We start from the raw sequence: 12,828 nt of genomic DNA on the forward strand, positions 1-12,828 counted from the left end.
TCCTGCAGAGCCAGGCTCAGAGAGGGGCAACAATCTGGCATGACCGGTTGGGGGTGAGGGTAGGACTGTCATTGTCCTGAGTCTGGTGACTCAGACTTATGCTTTTGTTTATTCTGATTGTGTATTCCATTAAGATTTGCCATTTGTTAGGTTTCTGTTCTGTGCCTGCCCTGGTCCCACTTTCCGTGTTCCCTCTGTCTTGGTTTGGGTGAGGGTAGAAGGACAGGATAAAGACATGCTGGAAGAGAGCCAGAGATTAATAATAACTAATACTAATCTCTGAATTTTACATCTTCTGTTTTTGTAATTAATTTCTGAGATTCTGGACTTTGTTTATGCCTTGATCAGCATTAAAGCTTGCCTTGGTGTAATTGGTGCTGCTCACCAACTACAAACTACAAATAAATCGACCTCTCACACATGAAAGGTATAATAATCTAGTTGTAGCAAAATAAAAGGAAATGCAATAAAATATTTTTTATTCTTTGCAAATTTGCATTTTTTTAATATCAATACGAAAAAATTTTTTATTGGTTTTTCAGATTTTGCCCTTGAAAATACAGAACAAGCTTTGTACCAAGTGATCCACAGATCATTTTGACCAGCAAAACATTTGTAATCACACGGCTAAAGCAGAGGAAAGCACAGCAGGCCTAACAGCAAGAAAAAGAAGCCGGGCATTTTCTGTCCAGTCCCACTGGTTTCTGTACTCTTGTTTTGTAGCTGCCTCTTCTGACCAGGTGTTAGATGGCAGCGTTTCATGTTTCCAGCTTTGTCCCAAACCAGCATCTCTGCCTGAGTAGAGCAGCAGCTGGATGTGTACCTCACAAACAGTGGCTGAGATACATCCAGCAACCATTCAGAAATATTGAAAGTGGGGCCTCCTGTCTCTAATCTGGCCTTTTGGTTGTGCTGTTCTTGGTGGTGGTGGTAGTCTCCATTTGTTGATTTATCCCTCTTTGTCTGTTGCAGCTCAAGGCCAGGCTCTCCAAGGCTGTCTTCTGAGGTTGGGGTCCTGTGGAACAAAGTCAGAATACCTTCACCCTCCTGTAGCTGCAGAGCATCAAGGCCAGAGTGTCCGATATCTGATACAGACAGAGACACACTCCAGCTAGTCGCGTTGCAAATTGCAGAACAGTTAGATTGGACTCGTGCTGCAGAGCAGGATGGTGGGGACGTGTCTGAATCCTGTAGGCAAGAGAAAATCATCATACACACCATAAACCAAAAAGCATAAGTTTTTGGCAGAATATCCTGCAGTTTCTCTTATTGCTCACCTGAGGGACCACAGTCAAGTAGGCCACTGCATAATTTGAGTCAGCAGAATGAAGATCATTTACAGTCAGTGTAAGGGTGACTGTCACCCCTGCCTGAGCTGTGGCAGGAGTGTGGAGGGACACCTGGTCACGAAAAGACCTTTGTTCTGCTACAGGAAAGCTGAAGGGCAAAAACATGAATTGTGAAATCATTTAACTTATACTTACAATACTGTGCCGGAGTTTTGAACCAGCCATCATTTAATTTATATTGTTCTTAAAATCCAAAATAAACGCAACTGTGTGACCGTGGTTCATGGGGTTGGAAAGCTCATCTCGTAACCGGAAGGTTGCTGGTTCAATCCCCAACTCTTGGTCGTTGTGTCCTTGGGCAAGACACTTCGCCTACTGCCTACTGGTGATGGCCAGAGGGGTCGATGGTGCGATATGTCAGTTTGCCCCAGGGCAGCTGTAGCTTGCCTCTACCAGTGAGTGAATGAATAGATTTTCAGTCCATAATTTGGCATATCTAAGCTTTTCCCTGTTTCCCTTCCTTGGGGATGGCTTCATGACGGCCTTTAAAGGCATCTTTATCTGTTATGGATAGTTAAGTGGACATGCCACTTCTTCTTTTGTCCTCAACTGGTCTAGTTTCCTCACACTTTTTAATGACACACACTGCACAGCATGGTAAAATATGCCAAGTTTTCAGCTAATAGTTCTTTTGAATCATCTTGTTGGTCAATTTTTGTTGCTGTTTCATAGTGTTATCTTTGAAATTTTCATTAGAAAAAAATGGGAACAAATGATGTGTTTTAATAACAATGTGCATAAAGTTATAATTTAAAATTAGTTCTTTTCCCCATCTAAAGCACAAGTACACACTGCAATAAGTGCACACCCTTAATATCAAATCCACTAGAAAAAAAGAAAATTAGAAAGCTAATCTGATAAGAAGGGCAGAACTGAGGGGTGACTCAAGAATTTTGTACATAACTGTATAATTTAATAACTGCTCTAAAAATAATTTTGTGTTACTTAGTTTAAATAGTTTGCAAAGGTGAGAGAATGCCAGCGAAGGTGACAAAAGAAACAGGATGGCAATGTAAGTTCTTTGTAGTTTGCTTTGCACCTGAGCAAGATGTATTTTCGTTTTGATCTACCTGTGTGGCCCTGTCATATGAAGATATCCACAGTCATCATCGGCTGTCAAACTGAAGTTCCGTGCTGCACCATGGTTTTGGATCTCAAAGTTCACCACTGCACTCTGACCAGGCACGAGGTCAGGAAGAGAAAGCACCTGAATAATGTGTGAAACAGACTGTGTCAAAACTGCACGGACCACTGGTCAAAGAAAGGTCATCACCTGACACCTCTACGTAGATACTGGAGGTAATCAATAACTTATAGGTCTGCCATCTGGCCCTGCAGAATTTAAAGAAGCAAGACAATAGAGTTTTACAGAGAAAACTGTGAATCCAGAAAGTATTCACAGCACTATACTTGTTCTACAGTTTGCCATGTTACAGCTTTCTCATCTCAGAATTCCACACAAAATATCCCATACTGACATTTTGGGGTTGTTTTCATTTTTCTCATTCTTCTTTGCAGAACCTCTCAACCTCCATTAGGGTGTATGGGAAGCATCAATGCACAGCCATTTTCAAATCTCTCTAGACATGTTCAATCCGGTTCTAACCTGGTCTCTGGCTGGGACACTCCAGGATATAACAAAGGAGTGGTCTTAGAGAGTCTTCATAGGGTCGTCTTGTTGGAAGATGAACCTTCACCCCAGTCCTGGATCCAAAGTGGAAAGTGCATCAAGAAAGTCTCTTCCTCACTGCATTTATTTTTCAGTCGACTCTGACTAGTTTCACAGATTCTACTACTGAAAAACATCCCCACAGCATGATGCTCCCACCAGCATGCTTCAATGTAGGGATGGTATCGGTCAGGTAATAAGCAGTGATGAGAAAAGTTCAATTCATTTAACCAGAGTATCTCATTTCTCATGGTCTGAATGTCTTTCAGGTGCCTTTTAGCAAATTCCAGGTGGGCTGTCATGTGCTTTTTACAGAGGACTGGCTTCTGTCTGGTCATGTTACCATACAGGCTTGATTGGTGGAGTCACGTGAATAGGATGAGGGACCTATGGAATCTTCGATACCCAGCTTCCACACTAACAAACAACTAGTAGCTCAGTGTTCCAACATTCGGAAGAAGGCACTGCTCTCACAGCTAGAGATTGACGAGGTACAACATAAATGCTACGGCAAGGGGGAGCCAGGGGAGCCTGTCCATACCTGCCAAGCAAATACTAACAGCCTTGGCCAGCCGCTTGAGGAGGTACACCAGAGAGATAGAAGGCAGGAGAATAAACCAGCTGTTCTCCACAGAACCAGCCAAGGTGTACTCTCTGTGGCAAGGACGGCACCACCAAGGCTGGAGACGGAGCAATACTGGAAGAGCATATGGGAGAAGGACGCAACCCATAACGGCAATGCTCAGTGGCTAGTGGATCTGAGGGCAGACCATAGCAACCTCCCTGAACAGGGTAGCCATCACGGTGGCAGACATCCAAGCAAGGGTCTCTAGTATGAAGAACTGGACAGCAACAGGAACCAAAATGGTTCATGCATACTGGCTAAAGAAGCTGACTGCACTCCACGAGTGTCTGGCAAAATGAACCAGCTGCTAGTTGACGAGAGACACCCGAAATGGCTAACCGAAGGCCGGACGGTCCTGATCCTCAAGGACCCCCAGAAGGGACCGGTCCCATCCAAGTACCGACCAATAACCTGCCTCAGCACTACATGGAAGCTCCTGTCAGCCATCAGATCGGCTAAGATGAACAGGCACATGGGTCAATACATGAGTGGGGCACAGAAAGGGATTGGCAAGAATACCAGAGGTGCAAAACACCAGCTACTGATAGACAGAACAGTCAGCCGAGACTGCAAGACCAGACTGACCAACCTGTGCTCTGTCTGGATTGATTACAAGAAGGCCCATGACTCAATGCCCCACAGCTGGAATGCCTAGAATTGTACAAGATCAACAGGACCCTAAGAGCCTTCATCAGGAACTCAATGGGGTCATATATATATATATATATATATATATATATATAATTTTTTTTTTTTTTTGGAATAAGGCAGGCATGAAAATGATGTGTAACAAGTGAAGGGATGGGAATACTTTCCTGATACACTGTAAGAGTGCTTTACATTTATTGTGCACTGAAATAACTGAACCAAAACAATTTCCATATAGAATATAAGAAAAATTGATTGAATAGATGTACATAACAGAGTAACGGAGATGAACTATAGTAAAGTTGGAGGAGAAGGCAGCCTCTGTCCTCTTCAGCATTATTGCTAATGATTACCTGTATCTGAATGTGAGTGGGCTCCACCATCTCTGTGGAAACCCTCTCCAGTTTGTTTCCTCTGCTGTCCTGGCCTGAAAGTCTAATGCAGAAGGGAACTCTGGGAACAGGGTCCACCAAGCCCACCAGCTCCTCCAAGGAATAGATAGATGAAGATGAGGAGTTGAGCTTCACCTGCTGAAGACTCTCTCCTTCAGCCCCCAGCAGTGTTGCATGACTAAAAGATGCCTCTTTAACTGAACCCAGGCCTGTAACAACCACCACCAGAAAAGCAGGAACACCTGAAAATTAGAAAGGTATATTCTTAGGCGGGAAACATGTTGTTTGCTCACAAATCCTTATGATTGTGTAAATTCATCAAAATCCCTCACCTGCTGTGGGATTACCATCAACTCTGGCCAGACCCGGGTGTGTCTCATTGGTTACAATTGCAAAATAATACAGGAAGTCTACACCACTGTCACCTGATGGTGTGGATCACAAGACAAATCAATTTTAAAAAATGTTGTTGTTTTTTTTTTTAATTAAATCTCATACCACACTAAAACTGCAGTTAAAGTGAAAATGAATATCTGCCAGGTGATCTGCTTGATGTACTCGATATTATCTCTTTTACCTATGACATTGAACGTAAGATGCCCATCGCTCTTGGCTTGCAGTTTCCACTGGCCAGGCTGTAAAGGAGGAAACAGACTGATGCGGTACAGTCCCTGAAATTGCTGTATCACTGCTAGGGGACCTTCTTCATTCAACAGAGACTGACTTTGGTCTGAGAAGAGAAGCATAAACAGCTGGGTTTATTTTACCCTCAAATCGCAAAGAAAAAAAAAACCTTAAAGAATGATCTTTGCAAGGTAACACTTTAAAGTATGTGTGATACATCTAGGGTGTAATTCCCCTGTAACTAAACTGAATTTCAGTGTAGCGTAAATACCTTTTAATATTTACATTTAAATATAATTATACTGCTATTTAAAAGTAAATATGCTGAAATTCAATTTAATTACAGGGAAATTGCACCCTGTACATGATATTTCAAGCAAATGAAAAGTATGTTACAAAGTGCAGTGTCGTGATGGAAAAAAAAGCTAACCCTGACTTCATAGCTGCTGTTAATATGATGTGAAAATTACCTGATGGACTGGTAAGAATACACTCCATCATAGTGCCAGAGACATGTAGGGTGACACTTTTTACCGAGCTGTCAACTCTAAATGTATGAACGGACATCAAGTTTTTGTGACTTTCCACATGGAGGAGGGTCACCTGAGGTAGGAGAAGAAAAATGGTTGATGAATTATGAAGGTGGGAAATTAAGACCACTAGAATGAGTGAAGTTAACATCTACTGTGAGCTAATGTACTGCTTCAGTTCCATAACTTGCTAAATTAGTTTGGAGTGAATTTCCAGTAAAGAATCTTATTTTGGCACCTTGTCAGCTGCTGTGTTGTCCTCCACTATTGTGGAGACCCTGTGTATGTCAGAGTTGGTGGTGAATATTGTTAATCCTCCTGACAGGGAGGACAGTGAAGAGTAGAGATTAAAACGATCAGGAGATAAAGGTTCTCTACTTCTCCTCTTCCTCCTCATTAACCTGCCTCGGCTCTCTTTGGTGTAGTTGGGATCTTCAGTAAGGAGAAAAGTCACCTGTAGGGAAAATCAGCATGAGCTGCAAGTACACTGACATACAGGTTGCTTTACTGCAGTCCCCCTGTCCAAAGTAATTTCACAGTGAGCAAGAGAAGGCAAACAAGAGTGGTTCTTTCAATCTTTCAATCTGACTGCATGTTATTTTTGCTCCTTATTAGTATAACTGCTGGATGAATTATTTTCTTTGTTAACAAAACTGTCCTTTGGTTAAAAGGTCTCATGATACAATAGCACCACTGTGTGGCCAGTCACAAAAACTACAATTCCATTAAACTTTTCATTTTCAACTAGTGTAGCTGCTGCCACCTGCTGGCCACATGAGGCAGGTAATCTCCACCAGGCACAGTTTCTCCAGGAAATTCTTATTTCCTTTAAAACCCATCTGGAAATGTAATTCACGCAGTGCTTTCTTTATAAATATACATACAAACAGAAGCTGTATAACCAGTAGCACTCACATCAGATGAAGGCTTTTATTTTACATTTTAGAAAATCTGAGAACAGGTTCTTAAACAGCAGCTCTCGATTGGTGTTTGTCTTTACTGTCAACCTTAAAGCAGCTCTGATTTTTGCTAAACACAATGTTATGTGACAGATGAAAAAAAAAAAGACTTCCCTTCAAAGGTGCATATACCTTGCTCTGTTTCTCAAGGGAGAGGGCCTTCACCACATCGAATAAATGGGCGTCTTTAGGGGAAGCGTCAGTGAACACGAAGATCTCAGACAGAGGTGGACTGTGAGTGAGTGCCAGCTAATAACAAGAAGAGAGCAAGTTAGTGGTGACATGTCCAATCTATACAACTGTACACACACACATGCACGCACACACACAACATCACTTATTCTCTCTGAGTGTTTAGCGTCTAAATGCACCTGAATTGCAGAGAGGCACATCTCTGGTTCATCTCCTCCTCCAAGAGCCATCAGCTCCTCCATGTGCTGCATGAACTGGCCTGGATCATCAGTCTCATACGCTGGTCCTACTCCTGCACAGTACAGTAAATATACATGCTTACAGACTGTGATAAGGAACAGCTTGTTTGCAGTCTCTGTGACCTGCAGGTGCTGTTTACCACCAGCTGTCACCTGGATCGTGGAAGGGGACGAGCACGAAGGTGCCAAGTTGCCCTGGGCTGTTGGCTCGGCTCTGTATGATGGATTGAGCCCGAAGACGAGCAGCGTGGATCTCCTCAAACATGCTGCCTGTGGTGTCCATGACAAAAACCAGTGCAGGAACTTGCTTCACACTAAAGAGTCTTCAAAGAGAGTTCAGCAGCAATTAAAGACAGTCATTTCATGCAGCACAGGCATCACCTGAATCTTGTAACAAGTCTACAGTTCAGGGAGCTTTAACAGTGGTTTAAACTTACTTGAGAAAGTTTCTGTGGCCCACAGAGTCTCTGAGGTCTCTCAGCACAGTCAGGGTGGCCTCAGTAGCCAAAGTGGCAGCTTTGAGATGGAGGTAATGATGAGGAGAGAAGAGAGGTGAGGTGCTGTCCTTGTTGATGCCCCCTTTGGCGCCCAAGTAGCGGCTGCTGTCTAGAATACCTCCATGACTGCATTTGCCTGAAAAAAAACAACAACATATTTACAGCTTTGTAGATTGAAAATTATTTGAAAAGGAAAAGTCTTTAAAATATTCTAAAAACCAAATGTGTTTATTTATTGTGTTTTCGTAACACTTTGTCTGCAGGTGGCTGAGGTTTACCCTGAGGTTTTGGAGGAAAAGTGCTGAAATATCCAGTGGTGAGCAGCTGAGAGTTTTCCTGTGTGGTTTTCAGTCTTGGCAGAAGGTTGTTTCGACAGGTGGTGCTGAAGCACTCCATACAGGTAGGTGTGTCTTCTGAAAGCAGAAATGATGAAGGCTTTAGTTTTTACATTTAAACTTTTTTTGTAATGTAATAATGAATATATTATATTGACATATGTACAGCCAGGTTTTCAAAAACATTGGGAGCCTGTGTTAAATGCATGACCAATAGAAATGATAGTTGATTTCCACTGAACAATTTAAAGCCACATTTGAAAGAATGTTAAACATTAGTTTGGCTGGTCAAGTTAATTAGTAAAGATGGGGAGTGCTTTATGAGACTTGGTGGGTCAATAGTTAAATAACGTGGATAATTATATGTGTGTGTGTGTGTGTGTGTGTGTGTGTGTGTGTGTAGTGTATATGTGTGTATATACATATACACACTGAGTGACACATTGAGTTTTGAAAAAAACCCCAACACATTATATAAATATTATATTCTTTTAAATGAAACATTATGCACCCTGCCTTCCTTGGTGCTCCAGCAACTACTTTATTTTTTACATCACTTCCATTTTCCTGCTAAACTAAATACTGACATCATTGCTCTGGTCCAATCATTTTCTTTATTTTGTTGAGTCAGTCAGCCTCTGCTCTGCCTAGTTTAAATCTCAGCACTTAGTCATTTTGCCTTTCAGATTCTTGTTCATGAAACCCACTTCCTTTTCATCTCTGCCTCCCCCTTGTCACTAATAGAACCACCCAAGCCTCCGTCTTCATCTTCACTCTCATTGTCCTAATTTCTATCATTGCTGGGACTCTATTCTGCTACAAGTCTGATTACAAAATAGCATAATAATCGAATTGTTAAATAATAACTGAATGGTCTCTACATGATGAAATAAATACTATACAGTAACATATTAAAACAGATTAGACCATAATAGAATGGCATCTGAAGAAGCAGCAAAATCAGTAGTAGGAAAACTGTGGAAGAGCTGTAACTTTAACATGTGAAGCTATGCAGTATGATGAAATGATGCAAAATGAAAAAATTCTGTAAAGCTGGTACCTCAATAACTAGTCTTGTCAAGAGGTCCTTTACAATGATGTGTAGATACAACTAAATTTGGTTTTTGTGATTAAATGGGCCTGTAATGTTACATTCATGAATCACCTTTAGCTACAGGCACGGCAGGCTCGTCTGGCTGAAGCAGATGGAGGTAAATAGAACTCTGGCCCATCTCCACCCAGTTACTGTGGCTGTAGAAGTCCTGACAGAGCAGATGTTCAAAACAAAAACATAGCCATAACATTTCACGTCATGAAATATCTCTAAGGTTAAGCTAACCCTCCCTCTCTTATTAAAATTCAGTTCTGTGTGGCAGATTACCTGCAGTGAATGAAATAGCTGACCCAGGCTATGACGGGCACTTTGATACTCTTTGGCCCGCACTGAGAGCACAGTGTGGGTCCAGAACCGTCGTAGCATGACTGTGGCACTTTCAATATGCTCTGAATCAAAGTGGTAAACTGGGTCAGACCTTGTGGAGCTCCGGAAGTCCGTGGCTGCATTGGATTTCACCACCTCTCCCACAGCTCTCCAAAATCCACGGCCCAGTCTGCTCTGCAGTCGTTAGACCAGGACTTTTATCATTATTTGAAAGAAATGCAATATGTCTGTGTTCAAATATCACCATAGGGAGAAAGAGTTATTCAGTTAAATTTGCATACTTTCTTAAAGTGGTAATTCAAACACTTTATGAACCACTGATGCTGCGTTACTCAGTAAATCTCCTGACTGCAAACATGACCTCACCTCCTCTTTATCATGGTTTCCATGGTGTTTTTTTAGTCCGCTCAGAGTCTCCAGGGTAACATTTAGAATGGCCCGCTCTGTAATGTACTGGTGAGTATGTGAGTCCCAGGACAGAGTCAGCACTCTAGACCAAAAGTCAGGGAGGAAACCCACGCACGGTGAAGCCAGGAGAAGAAGGTAAGGGAGGGTGAACAGGTGCACCTGCCTCCTCCAGATTCCTCTGTGCTGTGACATTGTGCTCTGGAGGAAAGAGTGAGCAGGCCACGTCCTACCTGCATGAAATAAAAACTAAATGTCATTTGCCTGATATCACTCTTGTTAAGCTTCATGATTATTTTTTTTTAACTGAAAGGATTTGAGCTGACCCGACTTCTATTGTTCAGTAAAGTTTTGTGCTAATTTGATCAAGCTGTGCCACTCAACCATGAGTACTATTCTGTCATCACCCGCTTCTTACCACCACCTCCGACAGCTCCTCTCAGATTTTTCTCAGCCTTGCCTGTACAGAGCCTCCTATTGTTTTGGTTTTTTTCATCTTAATTCAGATACATTCTTTGGGATTGTTCTCACAGTCTGTGCTTTCACGAGGAGAGAGTGCAACAAAGCACAAGGCCGATAAAAACAACCTGTTCCTTTTACTATGTCATGGTCTCAATTAAAACTCTCCCCCTTTCACAGGATTGATTCAAAGACAGTCATTCACTTTAACATTTCACAAAGCAAAACCTTTGGTAGTGTTGGTCAGTTTAAGCAATCGCTTGCCATTTACCAACACAACTAATCTATTTTTAACACTTTAGCCTAATACGTTAACTGACTCCAGTACAAAAATGAGCACTAGATGAGCATGAAGTATGAGTTACTTCATGCCATACTGGTTATTTTTATTAGCTTCCACATTAGCAGACAAATGCAAATATTTCTTTAGAGCTGTAGTCAGAACCAAAGAACTTGGTAAAAACAGTCTCACCTCAGTTCATCCTGTATGTCTAGCTCTGTAGATCTGTTTGATCACGCAGCACATCATCAAGAGTACAGAGAAACGCCACAACACAGGCTTGTCAGTGGTGAAGCAAATCACAACATTTCCGTCTTCGAAACAAAATAACAAAGTCTTCACATTTGTGCGTCCTTGAGCTCTTGTGTCTTATTTGCTCCTCAGGGATATAGAAACCCTCCCACCCCCTACAAAAAAAACAGGACCTGAATGTTAGAGGCACTTTCTTCAGATGAGAGTTTAGGTGATACTGCATAGTCTTGGGTGTGCTTCTTAGCTTTAGGCGTGCACTGTGGAGCAAAAGATATCTCGTCATAGCTCTCCATTGCCCCTCCTTATCTCCCCATTAAACCACGGTGCATTGATTCACCACAATAGGGCTGAATATATTACCAGTCAGGGTGTTCAACTAAGGCCTACCCCAACCCCCTCTTTGCCATGTATCACACTCTGTGTTCCTCACAAAACCAAAAAAAAAGCACTTTGCAAAGGCGCTGCAAAGAGGGGAATCAGTTGCTAGACAACTCCAAAGAAAGTGTTGAGCTTGCAGGACTGAACCGTGGTTAAGGTTATAAAGAATACAGGATGTCTCTGCTTTGTGTTTTTGTTGCTGTTTTCTTATGGTGTTTTGTTATACCCTTTTTGGCATTTTAATTATTACAATTAATTATTACAATTGAAAGAGAAACAAGAGATGCAACGGTTGTTTTGTTGCTGTGTCTCACTCTCCTGCCCTGGCAAACCAAAACACACCCAAGAGGAAATTTTAGTGTGTTATAGAAAGTGATCAGTGGGAGGCTTTGCTAAGGAGCTGCAATTCTAATGAAGGACAGGTGCATTGTACATGGTTCCATGAAGGCACTTATAGCAAGAAAGAGGCTAAACAATTCTGCTAACTTTTGCAATTTACCAGAAGAGTGCTGAGGTTGTTGAGGGTAAGGTTACTGTTTCCTGTTCACCTGCAGTAACATAATCTAGTTCACCACACTGACATTTCTGTCTGTCACCTAAAGCAAGTTTTACAAAAGCTTCTTTCTGTACTGAACAGTACAGTTTGTGTCTTATTATTTTTATAATTCATGTAACTGGAGAGTCTTCTTTCCAATAACAGAGTTCCAAAGGGTTCAGTACTAGGACCAATTCTGTTTACATTATACATGCTTCCTTAGGCAGTATCATCAGAAGGTATAGCATACATTTTCATTGCTATTGAGATGACACCCACTTTATCTATCCATGAATCCAGATAACACACACCAATAAGTTAAACTGCAGGAATGTCTTAAAGACATTTTTCAAATGACCTTGGCCTCCAGTAACACTGTGAAGAATCTTGGAGTCATTCTTGACCAGGATATATCCTTCAATGCACATATTAAACAAATGTGTAGGACTGCTTTCGTCCATTTGCGCAGTATATCCCAAATTAGAAACATCTTGTCTCAGAACTAGTTCATGCATTTATTACTTCTAAGCTGGGCTATTGTAATTCGTTATCGTCAGGATGTCCTAAAAACTCCCTGAAAAGCATTCAGTTAATCCGAAATGCTGCAGCAGGAGTACTGACAGGGACTAGAAAGAGAGAGCCTATTTCTCCTATACTGCCTTCCCTTCATTGGCTCCCTATTAAATCCAGAATTCAAAATCCTGCTTCTCACATACAAGGTCTTGAATAATCAGGCCCCATCTTATCTTAATGACCTTATAGTACCATATCACCCAATCAGAGCTCTTCACTCTCAGACTGCGGCTTACTTGCGATTCCCAGAGTATTTAAAAGCAGAACAGGAGGCAGTCTTCTGTGTAACCAGCTTCCAGTTTGGATTCAGGAGACAGACATTATTTAGTCTTATTTGTGAAAAATCAAAGGCTTTCAGAATTGTTCTAAATGCTTTTTTTTTGCTTTTTTTTTTTTATTTTTTTTTAGCTTAATTCTAATTGTTTTACTTGTATGTATCTTTCTTT

The 12,828-nt window shown here is 41.6% G+C and overlaps 1 protein-coding gene across 5 annotated transcripts; it reads right to left on the minus strand.

Moving 5' to 3' along the window:
* Window positions 1–221: 221 nt before the first annotated feature.
* On the minus strand, window positions 222–11,141 carry vwa7 (von Willebrand factor A domain containing 7). Of its 5 annotated transcripts, none has more exons than XM_019367363.2 (17): window positions 10,837–11,141; window positions 9,867–10,106; window positions 9,441–9,674; window positions 9,225–9,321; window positions 8,003–8,137; window positions 7,665–7,860; window positions 7,381–7,550; window positions 7,168–7,280; window positions 6,929–7,045; window positions 6,076–6,291; window positions 5,778–5,910; window positions 5,261–5,413; window positions 5,016–5,108; window positions 4,645–4,925; window positions 2,420–2,556; window positions 1,278–1,437; window positions 450–1,188 (listed from the first exon to the last, which is right to left on the minus strand). In XM_019367363.2, exons 2-17 carry the CDS (start codon window positions 10,098–10,100, stop codon window positions 628–630), a joined length of 3,030 nt encoding a protein of 1,009 aa, XP_019222908.1. In that variant the 5' UTR covers window positions 10,101–10,106; window positions 10,837–11,141; the 3' UTR covers window positions 450–627. The 5 variants fall into 5 exon arrangements, 4 of the variants coding, with proteins under 4 accessions (XP_025753812.1, XP_019222909.1, XP_019222908.1 ...); XM_019367362.2 differs by having other exon boundaries at window positions 452–1,188; window positions 9,867–10,138; XR_002064459.2 differs by lacking the exon at window positions 450–1,188 and adding an exon at window positions 1,557–1,738 and having other exon boundaries at window positions 1,321–1,437; window positions 9,867–10,138.
* Window positions 11,142–12,828: the final 1,687 nt, after the last annotated feature.

Source organism: Oreochromis niloticus, linkage group LG14 (genome assembly GCF_001858045.2).
Source record: "Oreochromis niloticus isolate F11D_XX linkage group LG14, O_niloticus_UMD_NMBU, whole genome shotgun sequence".
Classification (NCBI taxonomy): Eukaryota; Metazoa; Chordata; class Actinopteri; order Cichliformes; family Cichlidae; genus Oreochromis; species Oreochromis niloticus.

Bases quoted from the DNA above. Each gene is read 5' to 3' on its own strand.
- vwa7 (XM_019367363.2), bottom strand. From the start codon at position 10,100: ATGTCACAGCACAGAGGAATCTGGAGGAGGCAGGTGCACCTGTTCACC. The intron at 7,551-7,664 runs GTAAGTTTAAAC...CTCTCTTTGAAG, and splicing joins GGCCACAGAAACTTTCTCAA to ACTCTTTAGTGTGAAGCAAG. The intron at 2,557-4,644 runs GTAATCATTAGC...CACATTATTCAG, and splicing joins CCACTCACATTCAGATACAG to GTGCTTTCTCTTCCTGACCT.